Raw genomic sequence first — 20,000 nt, forward strand, 5'->3', positions numbered from 1 at the left:
ATATATATATAATATATATAAAATATATACAAAACATATATAAAATATATATAAAAAATTAAAAAATTAAAAAAATTTAAAAAAAAATTTTATATATATATACATATACATACAAACATATGTGTGTATATATTATATATATATAATAAAAAAATATATATATTATATATATATATATTAATTATAATATAAAATTTATTTATATATATGTTTATTTATTATATAATATAATAATATATATATATTTTTAATAAAATATATTTAAAAAATATATGTATTTTGTTATATATACATATCAAACAAAATTTTAATATGTTTTTGTTGGGTATATATATAAAAATATAAAATATATATAAAATATTATATATAATATATAAAAATTATATATATAACATATATATATATATATTATATTTTTTTATATATATATATATAATATATATATACTTTAAAAACATATGTGTGTTTGTATTATATGTAATTTTTGTATTTTAAAATTATATATATATATAAATTTTTAATATAAATATAAAAATTTTTTCCCCTATTATGTAAAATATGTATATATATAATATATAAATATAAAAATTTAATATAAATAACATATATTATATGTATATTATATAAATATACTTATATATATTTTATCATCTTTCTATTTATAATGTATACTATATAAAATATATATATTATATTTATATAAAATTTTAATATGTGTTATTTAAAAGGATATATTATATTTATATATACCCTTATTTTAATATATTATAAAATATATGTATTATATTATGATTATATTTATATTATAATAAAAGGGTGGGGGTTGGGTGTGTGTGTGTGTTTTGTGGGGTTGTGTGTTGTGGAGAGGGAGGGGACGGCGGAGAGGGGGAGAAGAGAGAGAGAAGGAAAAAGAGAGAGAGAGAAGGAAAAAGAGAGAGAGGATTCTCTCACACAAAACACACGTATTGTAGGTTTGTGTGTTTAAAATTGTATATGTATATATATTTATTTTTATTTATATATATATATTATATATTATGTTTATATTTAAAAACCATATATATACATAATATATATATTATATATATATTATATATATACTATATATATTATTTTATATATATAATATATTATATATATATATATATATATATATATATATATATACTTTGTGGGCCGGGGTTTGGCCAAATTTGGTTGAGCGTGGGAAACTAAAGACGGGCTGCCCCCCCCCCACGACGGCAATCTGATTCGGGGTTTCCCGAGCACCAAACCGCCGCGTTTTTTCCCCCTTGGAAAGGGAAACTTCACCTCGTTTGCCTGCCTACCACTGGGGGGCCCAAAAGCCGCCATGTCGTGCCGGGAAAATGGGGAGGGTGACTCGAAAAAAACACGGGGGGAAGGGGCAATAAAACCCCACCGCTCTAAATTGCTAAGAAAAAATAATGGAAGGCCATGTTTCGTCAACCCGCGGGGGGCCGAAGGGTTTTGGGAGCGTCGGATTTAAAGGACTGTCCCGACGGCAATCTGATTTCGGGGGGCCCGATTCACCGCCCGGGCGCGTTTTTCCCCTTTGGGGAAAGGGAAAACTTCCCCTTTGGGATTGCCACCTAGCCAATGGGTGGCCAAGCCACCCCAAGTCAAGTGCTGGTCCCCCAAGCCCGGAAAAATTAGGGGGAAAAATTACCAAAAAAGGTTTACCCCCGGGCATTTCCCGGGGAAAAGGGGAACTGGGGCCCTACCACGACTCACTCCAAGAGCATACAACATAAAAAACTAAAAATTTTAAGTTTTCATGCTGTGCCCCAGGGGCGGCTCAACAAAAACCTCCCCGTTAAAAAAAAGAAAATATTATACATAATGGGGGGTATAAAATATATTTTTATTTTAAAAATTAAAAATTTTTTTATATATATATATAAATTAATATATTATATAGGTATAATATATAAAATAATATATAAAATTTTAAATAATAAAATAAAATATAAAATATTATATATATTTTTATTTATATATATGTATATAATGCATATATATTTTGCATTTTATATATATATATTATATATATATATATATATATATTTTATTATATATATAAAAAATTAATAGAAAAAATTTTATGCAAAATCCATATTAGTTTTAAAGGTTTTAAAGCCCCTCGGGGCTTATCACCCCAAACCCCTAAAAGGGGCCAGACACACCCCATATCTTGCGTCGCATGGGAAGTCCCATGCTTTAAACCCCGTTTTTTAAACAGCGGGGGGGAAAAACAGGTATATTAGCGGGGCCCCGTTAGCTTTTGGCCAGCCCGGGGGGTCCGTCTTCCCCTCGAAAAATTTCCAAAAGTTTCTTTAGGATTGGTGTTTTGACTCTTTTTGGGGACCTCTGGGGCGTAGCCCGGGCATGGGTCACGCGGGGCAGTAGTCCTATGCTGCTTCTGGGGGTGTGGGGATGCTTCGTGATTTGTTAATAGAATTTTTATTTCTAGTTTGCTATTGTATTATGCTTGCAGTTTGGGGGAAAATTCAGAGGTTTTTTGCCGGGGGATCTTTTTCTCAATTTTCTCTTTAATTCTTAATAAATTTAAATTTTGTGCAGAGCTACAACCCATATTATATTTACTTATGTTTTAAAAGTTTTCTTACACATTGCTTAAATTCAGTTAGAGTTGAGTGTACACGATATATCGGTACACGACAAGGAGTACGTGAAAAATGATTGGGTTGATCTATATTTGGGCCAAAATAGGTAAACGTGGATATTTTGTTTAGCTAGGACATTTTTCTATCGCCCCCAAAAAATTTTACAGGTATTCTGGTGTAAATTAATTCTTCAGTAGGTGCGGGAGCAAAATTTTGCAACAGCACTTTCGGGCCCCAAGACCAGCAATCTTGCTCTTTCAGCGGGGTTTAAAACCCTTGTTTTCCGGGGTCGGGTGCCCTTGCAACAAACCGGGGCAGGGGCCCTACGGGCCCTTTTGTTTTCCCCGGTACGTTCTTGAAAAGTCTCTGGTTTCAGAAAACCAAATAGTTCGGCAATCCCTTTGCGGCAGAGCCTTTGATCCGGGAAAATTGCCAAAAACAAACCCTTTGCTGCCAGGACAAGCTCCGTCCGGGCCCTTTGGTTTTTTGAATCTTTTGTTCAACAAAAAAGCAACCTTTGGTTTCAGGGAAAGGCAAAAACTGTTTCCCAAAAGCCTTTGGTGCAAGAGCAAATCTTTGTTGCAAAAAGCCCTTTTGGGGCAAAAAGGGAAATCTTTGTTTTCAACACCTTTTTTGCAAGAGCAATTTTTTTTGCCAAAAAACCTTTTGGGGCAAGCACGCTAGGGTTTAAACAGCCCCTTTTGGGACAAAAACCTACTTTGGGGACAACCCCACACAACCTTTTTTACAGCAATCTGTAGTACGGCCCGCCCAAACCCCATTCCCCCCAAAACCCCTACGGGAATTCAATTCCACGACGTCCCGGTGCAAGAACCTCTGGTTTCCTTTCCAAACCCTCCTTTACAAAGCAACCCTTTTGGGGGCAAAAGCAAAACCCCTTTTTTCCCCAAAAATTTTTAAACCCAAAAACGCCAAAAATGCAAGAAACTTTGGGACAACAACAGCCTCCTTACCCCAAACATTTTTGCAACGACAACCTTTCACTGCAACAACCTTTGGGACACCCAAATAAACCCTTTTGGGGCAAGAGCGGCTTTTTTCCCGCAACCCATCTTTGGCACAGTTCCTGCCTTTAGCCCCAGCGGCAAAACCCTTTGTTACAAGGAAAAGCCCTGGGCGAAAGGCAGCCTGCAATACAACCCGTGAGAGGACATTCGCTGTCACAATCCTGACCGCAGGGGACCCTTTTGCAGCAAACTTTGTGCGGCAACCTTTGGGCGCAAGACCTGTCTCTGGGGCAAAAGACAGCCTTTGGTAAAAAAGGAAACCCCGGGAAAAGCATTGCCACTTACGCAAAAAATTTTCTACGACAACAATTTTTTAAACGGGCAAAAAACAAGCAACTTTTCCCCTTTGGCCCCAACGGCCCCTTTTTTCGGATTCCAAACAAAAACGTGTTCAAGGGGGCATTGTTCAGGGCCCTCCGGGAAAAGGCCATCCGGGGAGACAGAGGCGATCGCCAACGTTTTCGCCCTTCCTGAAAACGATGTGCCTGGGGAAGGGCGGAGGGGAACGCGAAGCCTTCCGGGCGGGGTCATACTACTTTGGGTCAGTCGATCTTTCTGTTTTTTTGGCTTTTGGGCGAGATGTGGGGTTTTTTTTAATTCTTAAAAAAAGTCCAAAGCACACAAGCAAACACACCAAAACACACAAAACCCAAACACACACCACACACAAACCACACACCCACCACCCCCACAAAAACACACACACAAACACCACACCACACACACACACACCCCACACACACATACACACACACAACCCAAAACCCCCCAAAAAACCCCCCCAACCCGAAAAAGGAAAAAAGTTCCCGGGAAGAAATAAACTACTTTTTTTATTTCTTACTGTGGCGTTTTCTTTTTTCCCCTCTTTTTGGGACCCCGTTACGTGTTTTTGTTTTTTGTCATATGTATGTGTGTGTGTGTTTGTGTGTGTTGGGGTGTGTGTGTGTGGTGTGTGGGGTGTGGGGGTGTTGGGGTGTGTGTGTGTGTGGGGTGTAAAACCCCCCAAAACAAAGTCCCCCAAGAATCAAAGGGGTTGGGAATTCCCCACGGAACCGGGTACGCCACCCAGGGACGGGATCAGGGGGGAGGAAGTGTCTCGCGCCACCGGACCGAACACCCATGAAATCACCGGGGTTTTTACTCTAAGTAGAGGGGTTTTCACAAAACCGGGGTTTATAAATCTAAAGTCTGCTGGAAAAAATCCTTACTAGTTTTATATCTATAATTTAAATGTCCTTTCTGTGTATGAGTATTTTTGTGGGGTTGGTTTTTTGCGTGTTGTGTCAAATTTTTATAAAAATTGGGGTATTATTTTTTTTAATCCGGAGGGGTTTCCATAAGGGGAGTCAATACAGCCGTCCCCTTCTCTTCCCCCCCACTACACGGCTCCCGACGGCGAGGTTTGGGCAACGTTTAAACACGCGGACGAAAGGGGTTTCCGACCTACTCCGTTCCTCCTTTGGGAAAGGGCCCCTGTACATGTTTTTACTTCTTAAACCCCGGGGTTTTAAAGAAAAAATTTAGATAATTTTTTTAAAAAAGTTTTACAAAGGGGGCTTTTGGGTAACGGCGATATTATTTCCGAATCCAAAAACTCAAGATTTAAAGAAAAAATCCCTAACCATCCCAACCTAAAACTTTGCTCTACTTCCCAAAAAATTTAAATCCTGTATTTGCTGTTTTTCATCTGGCACTCTTCCCCATGGCCCCTCGACGTCCCAAAAATAATTTATTTTTCCTTCCCGCCCCAAAAACCCCTTTTTCCCCTCCCCCAAACGCAGTTCAGTCCTCAGTCATCCCAGTCCCGTAACCACCAGTGACAGGCTCCTTCAAAACCCAGGGCCGACATAACTTGGCCAGGGGCCCCGACCCAGCTTTCTCAGTAAGTTAAAAGGGGGCAGCTCTCCTCTAAAACCCCGTTTAAGGGGGGAGCCTCCCCAACACGAGGAAGGCGCTCAGGAAACCATGGTCGCCCTTGGTTTTAATAGCGTTTCGAAATCCTTTAGCGCCTTCCCCCATTGCGCCAATCTTCGGTTCCCCCCGGGTTTCGGACGAGGCTGGTTTAAAGGGTTTTGAAAAAGACGAGGGTTCTGGAGTAGGATCGTTGTTTTTTAACGTAGGCGCCCCGATGGCTGGGAGTCGGCACTTTTATGTAGAAAAAAAGGGGAGGGTTCCTAGTACAGCGAGGGGTGAAAAAAGGAAAACACACACCACACCAAAACACACACAAAATATTGTGGGTATTGGGATATTAATATATATTTTATATAAAATATAATATATTTTATATAATATATATATATTATATTAAAAAATATAATATACATAAAATATATATATATTTTATATTATAAAATTATATAAATAAAATATATATATATGTATATATTTTTTATAATAAAATTTATATATATAATTTTAAAATAATAATTTATGTGAGGTGGGGTGTGTGTGTATTTTGGGTGGTGTGTGTGTGGGTGTTGTTTGTGTGTGTGTGTGTGTGGGGGTGTGTGTGTTGGGGTGTGTGTGTGTGTTGTGTGTGTGTGTGTTGTGTGTGTGTTGTGTGTGTGTGGTGTGTGTGTGTGGGGGTGTGTTGGGGTGTGTGTTGGGGGTGTTGTGGGGTGGGGTGTATATATAATATTTTATATATTTATATATATTTTATATAAAATTATTATATATATAAAATTTTATGTTTTATATGTTTTTATATATAAAATTATTTTTATATATAAAAATATATATAATATATTTATATTTTAAAATATGTATATTAATACAAAAATATATATAATTATATATATATATAATAAAATATATATATTTTTAATTAGTTGGTATATATATATATATTATATATATATATATATAATTTATAATATATGTGCATACACATACAAAAATAACACAAAAACACACCCACACACACACACCACACACACACCACACACACACACACACACACACACACACACACACACACACACACACACACACACATATATATATATATATATATTATATATATATAATATATATATATATATGCATATATATAATATATATGCATATAATATATATATATATATAAATTATATATATATATATATATATATATAATATATATATATATATATATATATATATATATATATATATATATATATAGATATATATATATATAGATATATATATACACACACACACATATATATATATATATATATATATATATATATATATATATATATATTATATAACCCATACGGTTATTTTCTCTGTTCCGGCCATTTATTTGTCGCACTTAGATTGCTTATATTGAACACACACACACACACACACACACACACACACACACACACACACACACACACACACACACACACCCACACAAAGCTATATATATATATATATATATATATATATATATATATATATATAATATATATATATATATATATGCATAATATAATAATATGCATATATATATATATATATATATATATATATATATATATATATATATATATATATATATATATATATATATATATATATAGATATATATATACACACACATATATATATATATATATATATATATATATATATATATATATATATATATATATATATATATATATATATATAACCCATACGGTTATTTTCTCTGTTCCGGCCATTTACTTGTCGCACTTAGATTGCTTATATTGAACTTTGAAAAAATAATAAACATCATAATCTAACATGTAGTTTATTTAACACAAAGCATGCCTTAATAAATCTACCAAAATTTGTTTTTTTATCCCTGTAAGATCCTTTTCCTAGAATACCAACCCTCGAATATGCTTCTGGTGGTGCAGCGACAGAACACAAATAGTATATATTTTTTAATCATACTTCGTTACATAGAATTAGGGGTAAAACTTGTTTATATTCTAATATCGCAAACTTTACTGAATGAAAAAAGGGAGTTACGTTGTGGTGATTCGAACGTGTCAGCTGTTAACAGGAGTAAGATTGGAAAATGAAAGTTTGAGAACCACTGCTCCAAACTACATTGAAATCGCAAGGTTTACATTTCATTTCGAATGTAATAATATATACTTCTTTTCATCGTAGGGAAAAAATGGTGAAATGGGTATTGGGTAAGTTCGTGATTCCACTTGGCAATGGCGTATTCACGATAGTAGATTAGGTAGATGCAGCTTTGAGAACAATTAGATAACATCGTAGTTACCCAGGACAAACATACCAGCGTATCGTGGCAAGACTGGGGTCCCAGAAATTACCGTTTTCTCAAAGTTAAAAATTAACGTTTTGTTAGCGTATAGCATGTAGTGAAACTCGGGATATGAAACCGTAGAGTTTATTTCAGAGTATCAAAAGCTATCTACTTTTTCAAAATGACAGTTCCTAAGTCCATTTTTATACAGTTCTTATGTCCCGATGAAACTGTCACAATATGCTAGTAGAATACCCTTACTGATATTACGTTTTTTTTTCTTCTTCTTTACGGAGCTGAATGACTGTCCGAGGCATATCAGCTGCTAAAAAACATAGCCTAAAGCAATATTTCATGCAGATCGAAACGAAAAAGCAGATAACAAAATAAGTTTCATTAGTCGTTTACCTGAATCGTGCGTTCTAGTGCAGCCAGAATCACGTGGGAAAAATAAAAGCAAAACGCTTCGCTGCAGAATACGAAATATATGATTTGAAAATTGCAAAAACTAGTTTCTGAAACCACACATTTCACTGGGAATTCAATATGAGTTGACTTAATGGCGACACCTTGAATATTTATATGATTAAGTGCACTATACAATGCAAAGCTGATAATGACTCTGATACAATATATGATCACAGGGGACAAGGAAGTATCCATTTCCAGACGAGTGAGTTCGAATCCTGATCGCGGTCTGAGGTTAAAAGTCCTTTGGAAGAACTTCAGATTCGATGCGGGAATTCGTGACGTAAATCCACATCAATATCACAGGGCGTGGACATAAAACATATAATCAAGAATCTGTATAAATAAGCAAATCGATTTTTTTTTTTACAGTTAAACGCATTTCCTTTATACTTGCTTTGTAGATGGTCCTTCAACTTTTGTTAAGTTAGACTACTAAAGTTTGTATTATTTCATTTGCTGCCAACGTGCGGAATACTGATGTGTGAAAATAGTAAACAAAAAGGAAAAAATCAATGCAAATCAGAAAAACGTTATATATATATATATATATATATATATATATATATATATATATATATAAATATACACACACACACACACACACACACACACACATATATATATATATATATTCGGTGATAGATTTGCCCCTCAGGCGTCGTATAGTAAGTATGAATAGGCAGACTAATACAGTCGTGAAGAATTTCATGTTTATTAGACGTTTCGGAGGTATAACAAATCCTCCATCATCAGTACTGTCAAAAGAACCCCAAAAATCAATTAGACAATGGTTATAACAATGTGTCTGGTTCTAATATAAAAATATATGGATGTACAAAAAATGAAAGAGAACAATATATACATAGTCAAAAAACAAAACAAACAAGTAAAAAGGCATAAAAATAAACATCTAGTTGAGAAAAAATAACGTATATACATGAACAATATGGTAAAACTAACCAAAAGTGGATGGTTGGGAGGGAAGATCTATTGTGTGAATAAGGTGGTTGCGGTGGTTGTATGGTTAAGTTCAGGTTTCATCCTCTGAATCAGCAGGGATTCCGAGATGATAAGGTCAGGCCGGGAGGAGTGTGTGGATAGAATTCTAAAATCTGTGTTACAGAAAGGGTGTGAGTGATGTTGAGAATGTTCTCTTATTGCCGAGAAAGATGGTTTACTCAGTGGGAGGCCAGTCCTGAAGGATTTGCCTTTGTGTTCTAGGATGCGGTGTCGTAACCATCGTGAGGTAGACCCCACGTACCGAGCTTGGCAGCAAGGACAGGTAAATAAGTAGACTACATTAGAACACAGTTCAGAGTTACGTTTCAACGGTTGTTTTAGAAATTTGGCAATATTGTTAGTGTTGGTGAAGATAAAAGTGAATTTAATTTGGGGGTAATTAATTTGTAACAAAGATTTTAGCTGCTTCCTAATTTCAAAACTTAAACTACCCATATACGGTAGTTTAACATACTGGTCTTTTTAACAGTAGGGACAGTGGGTTGGTTTGAGAATATTTTACATAGGAAAGTTTTCGTAATTTTATCAAATAAGAACAGTGGATAACCATTGGTTATAAAGAATTCTTTAAGAAACAACATTTCGTCATGAAAGGTTGTCCAGTTGCTACACAGGTTATAGGCTCGAGTGATTAGAGTTCTGATGCTGTTGATTTTATATAAATATGGAATGTAACTGAGGAAGTGAAGTCCGAGGCCGGTGAAAGTTGGCTTTCGGTAAATGCTTGTATGGAAGGTGCCATTGTTATAGGTGATTAGCGTGTCTAAGAACGGTAATTGATTGTCTTCTTGTGTCTCGCAGGTAAATTTGATGCTCTGGTGTTTTGAGTTGAGATAGTTAAGAAAAAGATTTATGTGTGATGGATGTTTGAAAAGGAGGAAGGTATCATCGATGTATCGACGATAATAAACAGGTTTAAATTCAGGCGGGCATTGATTAAGCCAGTTTTGTTCATGAAAACAAAGGAATGCATTAGCGTAGGAAGGGCCTAATGGGGACCCCATCGCTACACCGTCTGTTTGGCTGTATAAGCAATCATCAAATGTGAAAACAGAGTAATGGGCTGCAATCTCAAGTAGTTTTTTGAAGTTATCTTTTGATAGGCCAAATTCATTGAGATGTGTGCTGTTTACATTATTGACTATTAAATCTGTGGTTTCATGAAGGGGAACATTGGTGAACAAAGACTCAACATCAAAACTTGCCATGGTAATGGGTTGTTGGAATGTTAGGGATGTAATTTCACTTACAAAGGTAGTAGAGTTTTCAATTGTGTACTGATTGGTAGTTAGAGGGGATATGATAGGGACCAGGAATTTTGCAGTGTTATAGTTAAAAGTGCCAATCGAAGAAATAATGGGCCTTAGGGGAATGTTAGGTTTATGTCCTTCAGGACTGGCCTCCCACTGAGTAAACCATCTTTCTCGGCAATAAGAGAACATTCTCAACATCACTCACACCCTTTCTGTAACACAGATTTTAGAATTCTATCCACACACTCCTCCCGGCCTGACCTTATCATCTCGGAATCCCTGCTGATTCAGAGGATGAAACCTGAACTTAACCATACAACCACCGCAACCACCTTATTCACACAATAGATTTTCCCTCCCAACCATCCACTTTTGGTTAGTTTTACCATATTGTTCATGTATATACGTTATTTTTTCTCAACTAGATGTTTATTTTTATGCCTTTTTACTTGTTTGTTTTGTTTTTTGACTATGTATATATTGTTCTCTTTCATTTTTTGTACATCCATATATTTTTATATTAGAACCAGACACATTGTTATAACCATTGTCTAATTGATTTTTGGGGTTCTTTTGACAGTACTGATGATGGAGGATTTGTTATACCTCCGAAACGTCTAATAAACATGAAATTCTTCACGACTGTATTAGTCTGCCTATTCATACTTTATATATATATATATATACATATATATATATATATATATATATATACATATATATATATATATATATATATATATATATATATATATATATATATAAAATTTTTCTTTTCTTTTTTTTTCTTTTCCTGAAAATAATAATCCAGTTACAGGGACTAATCCAACATTTGGCATCGTGTGATGGTCTCCACTTTTCATCCAAGGACAAACAGAAGTATTTCCCAAAAGCTTTTCAAGACTCTGCAGAAACTCCAATTCCTTTTACACTGATCATATTGAAGGATATGTTTATGTTTAATATTTTTATTTCCTAGTGCCAAATTACCACATTTAAATGATGATGAAAAAATCATATTTTATTTTCTGTAATTTATGTATTTCACTTGACTAATGATATAAATTGACTACATTTAATCTTATTTTAATAAACATCAAAATGAAGGAAAAGCAAAACTCTCTTTAACAATTCTGCATGATCTACATATATTTACAACATCTGTTTACAAAATCCTGCTTAATTCTTCTCCTCCTGACTCTCTTTGAAGATGTCAGACAGACGTACTTTGTCTGTCAAGAGTTGAGACTGTGGCTCTGTGGGCTGAGTTTCAACAGAAGGTTGTTCTGGTTCAGGCTGTAAAAATGAGTATGGATTTAGTTTTACTAAGTTTTTATTTTCTAAATATCTATAGTAAACTCTTGTAGAGTGCTCATAAATGAAGAAATGATAATCAACAACTGTAGGTCATTTTTATTTTCACACACTCCATATTCACTTACTACACTCATTTACAAACTTGCCCACCCATTCAATATCACATTCCTATCACATCAATACTCACTTAACTACTCACCAATTTACTTCCTTACTTACACACTCACTTGTCACTAACTCAGTTATGCACTCCTTGTCTAGTAACTCATTCATTCACTAACTTACTTTGTCAATAATGCATACCTTAGGAGGAGCTCGAGAGCGGTCAAGGTAGATGCCATGAGCTTCCAGTGCTAAAGCCGTTTCTTCCATAAGCTTCTCCTCTGGGACATTACCTTCGTCTTTCAATTTCTCATATTCCTTTATAAAAAGTTGTGATATAATTGGCCGGACACTGTGTTCTGATAAGGAAATTGTGCCTGGAGAACCATGTGCCTTATAAAATTTCCTGTAATACCAAAAGAAACAGTACTATTAATGTGAATCATAATCCATCATTTTCCCTTTCTTACACTATCTTTAACAAAGGTAAACCACACACAAGAATATAAAAGAATGAATGCAAGAGGACTGTTCATGTCAACTTAACAAACACAAGCCACATCCATTTTATCAAATGTGTTTATACATATATATCTCCTACATTATGAAAGGCATGACTTAACCCAATCATTACAGATTTATGTACTATCCCCTGTAGATTTTGTGAATTTTATTACATGTAGATGGCTCCACATGTGTTTAGCCACCAAGGAGTCTACCAGGAAGCCCTAGTGACCAATCCTGATTTCCCCATTCCTTGAAATTGCAAGAAAATTTTCTTCTTTATAATACAATTGATATCGATTCTTTTATTATTATTACTGATATTATGATTATTGAACTGTTATTAAAGTCTTGATAACATTAAAGACAATGAAGTAATACAAAAGAAATTTTCCAAAAATCAAGAAAATGGGTAAACAGGTGAGATATTTAGGACTAATAACTGACTTCTTGATGACTAAGCACTTGTAAAGCCACCTTTGTGTAAATACTATAAATAAACTTATATTACAGTGGCCTGATTGGGTTAAAAGACACTTACGCTCTTATGACATCCTCTGTATATAAAATTTGTTTGATTTTCTTTTCCTGAACTGGGCGATCAAAATGGGGTTCATACTTGGGAGGAAATGCTTCATATACCTCATACCACAATGGCTTCTCTGAAGCTTTGATGGCACCAGATTTCAATAACCCAGTTTCCTGCAAAAAGAAAAAGAGAAATATCACATTTATCTGTATTACAAATACAGTGTGTCTGTGTGTGGGGGAGGGGAACTGTTTGCATATTTGGATGCATTGGAATATGTCCAAGAAAAAAAAAAGTAAAAACTAGAAACAATTATTGTGAATCTACAACTAATTTTTATGTGATCCTATATAGGGCCTTAATATTTATTTGCTAATTTTTTATAATTTTGATACTAAAATGAAAGTCTTTCTTGTAATCTAAAAAAATTTAACAACCTTTCTTTTTTGTTTCCTTATACTCCTTTATCATCTAAAATATCTTACTGTTTCTTATAATAGACATTGATAATTCTTTAATATATTTATTCAACTCATTTTCAAATGTAATTTCAAAACCATAATTAACAAACCAACATAAACACTTAATAATAATGGGAAAGATACATAAATGAGCTCCCAAACTCCACATTGTTATTATCATTATAAACATTATCAGTGATATCTTTATCATTACTGTTATTGTTCTTTTCAATATCATTATAAATAGATTTTTACTATTATCAAAAAAAATGCTTTTTACTGCATAAGGGTCCTGTCCCCGGGCCCTATACTGACAACAACTAGACTACGACTATGACTGACAACCATCTTTAACCATTATAATAATCATCATTTGCAGTGGTATCTTTATTCTTATGTATTTGTTCTGATAATTACCATTCACATAAAACGGGTCTTCACTAAATCAAAAAATTTATTTTAGAGCTGTTTATTTTAAACCCTCTTTAGCATCGCGTAGCTATTGACATGCCCAAACCCTATACTTCCGAAGTTTTTGGATGAAATCAGACTCATGAAAACTGACTATGGTCGAACGTTATATCCCCCCTTTAGACCCTTTCTAATCTGAAAGCACCAATGACTTTCTGCAATACAATATTTCCTATTTAGCAACATGTTCCAGTGAGAAACCGAGTATATCTTACTGGAAATGTCCGGAGGATTCCAAACAGATTGATAAAAAAAATTTCGTTTAATAAAACAGAGGCATTATGCTGTGTTCTTACCTGGTAAAGATAGTACCAATCTTCTAAATCTATTTCCAGCCATAGTGAAAATATTTCGAAAACGGAACAAGACTACAAATATTTTTACAAATATTGTTTAGGTAAACAAGAGTTCCTGTTATATTTACGTTTAGGGGCTTTCGTGTAAGTCAATTTTTTAGCACGATTTCAAATGCGATCCGGATTCATAAGCCGGTTATATTCCGTTATTATTTCTCAGAAATTATGGACTTCATTCATTAAATTTTATATTTTCTCATTAGGTTAAGAACTAACGTGTAAATGAGTCATTTACATATATTGCTGCACCTTTAGATGTACACAAAAAGATTTTATCTGTTTATCCTCATTTAATACTCATTTTTACTTTATATTTTCCATTATGAACACAAATCGATACTAGAGTGATGAAAGGATAAAACAAAATGTTCAGAAATTATGGAAAAAGAAACAAGTTCATAAATTTTAATGGAAGGGCAAGGCATGTACCACACACAAAACAACACACACACATACACACACAAACTTTAATATATACATACATATATATATATATATATATATTTTTATATATATATATATATATATACATTATATATAAAATAATATAAATATAAATATATATATATATATATATATATACACATTATATATATTTAAATATATAAAATATTAAATTAAAATATATATATATATTTTATATATATTTATATATTATATTTTATATATATATATATATTTATATATATATATTATATATATATAATGTATATATATACATGTATATATATATATGTGTGTGTATATATATGTATATATATATATATATATATATATATATATATATATATATATATATGTATGTATATATATAATGTGTGTGTGTGTATGTGTGTGTGTGTGTGTGTGTGTGTACATGCCCTTTGCCCTTCCCATGTAAGTTTATGAACTTGTTTCGTATTCCCATTAATTTCTGACACATTTTGTTATATCCTTGCATCCTCTAGTATGCGATTTGTGTTCATAATGGAAAATATAAAGTACTAAGTAATTATAATAAAGATAAACCAGATAAAATCTTGTTGTGTACATCTAAGGTGCAGCAATTATATGTAAATGACTCATTTACACGTTTAGCTTCTTAACCTACATGAGAAAATATAAATTGAATGAATGAAGTCCATAATACTGAGAAAAAAACTAACTGGGAATATAACCGGCTTATGAACCCGGGATCCGCATTTGAAATCGTGGCTAAAAATTGACTTACACGAACGCCGCTAAACGTAAATATCAACAGGAAACTCTTGTGTTACCTAACAATATTGTAAAACTATTTGTAGTCTTGATTCCGTTTTCAAAATATTGTCACTATGGCTGGAAATAGACTTGAGAAGATTGGTACTATCTTTACCAAGGTAAGAACACAGCATAATGCCTCTGTTTATTAAACGAAATTGTTTTTTACCCAATCTGTTGGAATCCTCCGAGACTTTTTCCCCAGTAAGATATACTCGGTTTCTCACGGGAACATGTTGCTCAGTAGGAAATATATGTATTGCAGAAAGTCATTGGTGCTTTCAGAGTAGAAATGGGGTCTAGGAGGGATATAACGTTCAGACCATAGTCAGTTTTCATGAGTCTGATTACATCCAAAAACTTCGGAAGTATAGGGTAGGGCATGTCAACTAGCTACGCGATGCTAAAGAGTTATAGTAGCAGCTCTAAATAAATTTTTTGATTATAGTGAAGACCCTGTTTATGTGAATGGTAATTATCAGAACAATAACAATAAGAATAAAGATACCACTGCAAATGATGATTATTATAATGATGTTAATGATGGTCTGTCTAGTCATAGTCGTAGTCTAGTTGTTGTCTAGTCATAGCCTGGACTCAGGACCCCTTATGCAGTAAAAGCATTTTATTGATAATAGTAAAGATTCTATTTATAATGATATTGAAAAGAACAATAACAGTAATGATAAAGATATCACTGATAATGTTTATAATGATAATAACAATGTGGAGTTTGGGAGCTCATTTATGTATCTTTCCCATTATTATTAAGTGTTTATGTTGGTTTGTTAATTATGGTTTTGAAATTACATTTGAAAATGAGTTGAATAAATATATTAAGAATTATCATGTCTTATTATAAGAAACAGTAAGATATTGTAAGATTATAAAGGAGGTATAAGGAAACAAAAAAGAAAGGTTGTTATTAGTTTTAGATTACAAGAAAGACTTTCATTTTAGTATCAAATTATAAACATTTAGCAAATAAATATTTAAGGCCCTATAATAGGATCACATAATATTAGTTGTAGATTCACAATAATTGTTTCTAGTTTTTACTTTTTTTTTTCTTGGACATATTCCAATGCATCCAAATATGCAAACAGTTCCCCTCCCCCACACACAGACACACTGTATTTGTAATACAGTTAAATGTGATATTTTCTCTTTTTTCTTTTTGCAGGACAACTGGGTTATTGAAATCTGGTGCCATCAAAGCTTCAGAGAACCATTGTGGTATGAGGTAATGAAGCATTTCCTCCCAAGTATAAACCCCATTTTGATCGCCCATTTCAGGAAAAGAAAATCAAAAAAAATTTTATATACAGAGGATGTCATAAGAGCGTAAGTGTCTTTTAACCCAATCAGGCCACTGTAAATAAAAGTTTATTTATAGTATTTACACAAAGGGTGCTTTACAAGTGCTTAGTCATCAAGAAGTCAGTTATTAGCCCCTAAATATCTCACCTGTTTACCCATTTTCTTGTTTTTTGGAAATTTCTTTTGTATTACTTCATTGTCTTTAATGTTATCAAGACTTTAATAACAGTTCAATAATCATAATATCAGTAATAATAATAAAAGAATCGATATCAATTGTATTATAAAGAGAAAATTTTCTTGCAATTTCAAGGAATGGGGAAATCAGGGTTGGTCACTAGGGCTTCCTGGTAGACTCCTTGGTGGCTAAAAACATGTGGAGCCATCTACATGTAATAAAATTCACAAATCTACAGGGGATAGTACATAAAACTGTAATGATTGGGTTTAAAATCATGCCTTTCATAATGTAGGAGATAATATGTATAACCATTTGATAAAATGGATGTGGCTTGTGTTTGTTAAATTGACATGAACAGTCCTCTTGCATTCATTTTTTTATATTCTTGTGTGTGGTTTACCTTTGTTTAAAAATAGTTGTAAAAGGGAAAATGATGGATTATGATTCAATTAATAGTACTGTTTCTTTTGGGATTACAGGAAATTTTAAAGGCACATGGTTCTCCAGGGACAATTTCCTTATCAGAACACAGTGTCCCCGGCCAATTATATCACAACTTTTTTTTAAAGGAATATGAGAAATTGAAAGACGAAGGTAATGTCCCAGAGGAGAAGCTTATGGAAAGAAACGGCTTTAGCACTGGAAGCTCATGGCATCTACCTTGACCGCTCTCGAGCTCCTCCTAAGGTATGCATTATTGACAAAATAAGTTTGTGAATGAATGAGTTACTAACAAGGAGTGCAAAAACTGAGTTAGTGACAAGTGAGTGTGTAAGTAAGGAAGTAAATTGGTTTAGTAGTTAAGTGAGTATTGATGTGATAGGAATGTGATATTGAATGGGTGGGCAAGTTTGTAAATGAGTGTAGTAAGGAATATGGAGTGTGTGAAAATAAAAATGACCTACAGTTGTTGATTATCATTTCTTCATTTATGAGCACTCTACAAAAGTTTACTATAGATATTTAGAAAATAAAAACTTAGTAAAAATAAATCCATACTCATTTTTACAGCCTGAACCAGAAACCTTCTGTTGAAAAATCACCCCCAGAGCCACAGTCTCAACTCTTGACAGACAAAGTACGTCTGTCTGACATCTTCAAAGAGAGTCAGGAGGAGAAGAATTAAGCAGGATTTTGTAAACAGATGTTGTAAATTATGTAGATCATGCAGAATTGGTTTAAAGAAGTTTTGCTTTTCCTTCATTTTGATGTTTATTAAAATAAGATTAAATGTAGTCAATTTATATCATTAGTCAAGTGAAATACATAAATTACAGAAAATAAAATATGATTTTTTCATCATCATTTTAAAAGTGGTAATTTGGCACTAGGAAATAAAAATATTAAACATAAAAATATCCTTCAATATGATCAGTTAAAAGGAATTGGAGTTTCTGCAGAGTCTTGAAAAGCTTTTGGGAAATACTTCTGTTTGTCCTTGGATGAAAGTGGAGACCATCACACGATGCCAAAGTTGGATTAGTCCTGTAACTGGATTATTATTTTCAGGGAAAAAAAAAAAAAAAAGAAAAGAAAAATTATATATATAATATATATAATATATATATATATATATATATATATATATATAAATATATATATATATATATTATATATATATATATATATATATATATATATTATATATATATAAAGTATGAATAGGCAGACTAATACAGTCGTGAAGAATTTCATGTTTTTTTAGACGTTTTTGGAGGTATAACAAAACCTCCATCATCAGTAAATGTCAAAAAAACCCCAAAATCAATTAGACAATGGGTTATAACAATGTGTCTGGTTCTAATATAAAAATATATGGATGTACAAAAAATGAAAGAGAACAATATATCATAGTCAAAAAACAAAACAAACAAATAAAAAGGCATAAAAATAAACATCTAGTTGAGAAAAAATAACGTATATACATGAACAATATGGTAAAACTAACCAAAAGTGGATGGTGGGAGGGAAATCTATTGTGTGAAAGGTGGTTGGGGGGGTTGTATGGTTAAGTTCAGGTTTCATCCTCTGAATCAGCAGGGATTCCGAGATGATAAGGTCAGGCCGGGGGGAGTTTTGTGGATAGAATTCTAAAATCTGGTTACAGAAAGGTGTGAGTTTATGTTGAGATGTTCCCCTTATTGCCGAAAAAAGATGGTTTACTCAGTGGGGGCCAGTCCTGAAGGACATAAACCTAACATTCCCCTAAGGCCCATTATTCTTCGACTGGCACTTTTAACTATAACACTGCAAATCCTGGTCCCTATCATATCCCCTCTAACTACCAATCAGTACACAATTGAAAACTCTACTACCTTTGTAAGTGAAATTACATCCCTAACATTCCAACAACCCATTACCCTGGCAAGTTTTGATGTTGAGTCTTTGTTCACCCCCCAAAGTTCCCCTTCATGAAACCACAGATTTAATAGTCAATAATGTAAACAGCACACATCTCAATGAATTTGGCCTATCAAAAGATAACTTCAAAAAACTACTTGAGATTGCAGCCCATTACTCTGTTTTCACATTTGATGATTGCTTATACAGCCAAACAGACGGTGTAGCGATGGGGTCCCCATTAGGCCCTTCCTACGCTAATGCATTCCTTTTTTTTCATGAACAAAACTGGCCTTAATCAATGCCCGCCTGAATTTAAACCTGTTTATTAAACGTCGATAAAATCGATGATCCTTCCTCCTTTTCAAACATCCATCACACATAAATCTTTTTCTTAACTATCTCAACTCAAACACCAAGCATCAAATTTACCTGCGAGACACAAGAAGACAATCAATTACCGTTCTTAGACACGCTAATCACCTATAACAATGGCACCTTCCATACAAACATTTACCGAAAGCCAACCTTTCACCGG

The 20,000-nt window shown here is 33.3% G+C and overlaps 1 protein-coding gene and 1 pseudogene across 1 annotated transcript; one reads left to right on the forward strand and one right to left on the reverse strand.

Annotated features, from left to right (window-relative positions):
- Nucleotides 1-11,765: 11,765 nt before the first annotated feature.
- Nucleotides 11,766-13,903, reverse strand: LOC119574045 (probable 28S ribosomal protein S23, mitochondrial). Its single transcript, XM_037921134.1, has 4 exons — nt 13,871-13,903; nt 13,107-13,267; nt 12,263-12,467; nt 11,766-11,938 (listed from the first exon to the last, which is right to left on the reverse strand). The coding sequence occupies exons 1-4, from the start codon at nt 13,901-13,903 to the stop codon at nt 11,822-11,824; spliced, it is 516 nt and encodes a 171-aa protein (XP_037777062.1). The 3' UTR covers nt 11,766-11,821.
- A 1,703-nt stretch (nt 13,904-15,606) lies between these two features.
- Nucleotides 15,607-18,298, forward strand: LOC119573809 (annotated as a pseudogene).
- The last annotated feature ends 1,702 nt before the right edge of the window (nt 18,299-20,000 follow it).

Source organism: Penaeus monodon, chromosome 6 (genome assembly GCF_015228065.2).
Source record: "Penaeus monodon isolate SGIC_2016 chromosome 6, NSTDA_Pmon_1, whole genome shotgun sequence".
NCBI classification, from domain to species: Eukaryota; Metazoa; Arthropoda; class Malacostraca; order Decapoda; family Penaeidae; genus Penaeus; species Penaeus monodon.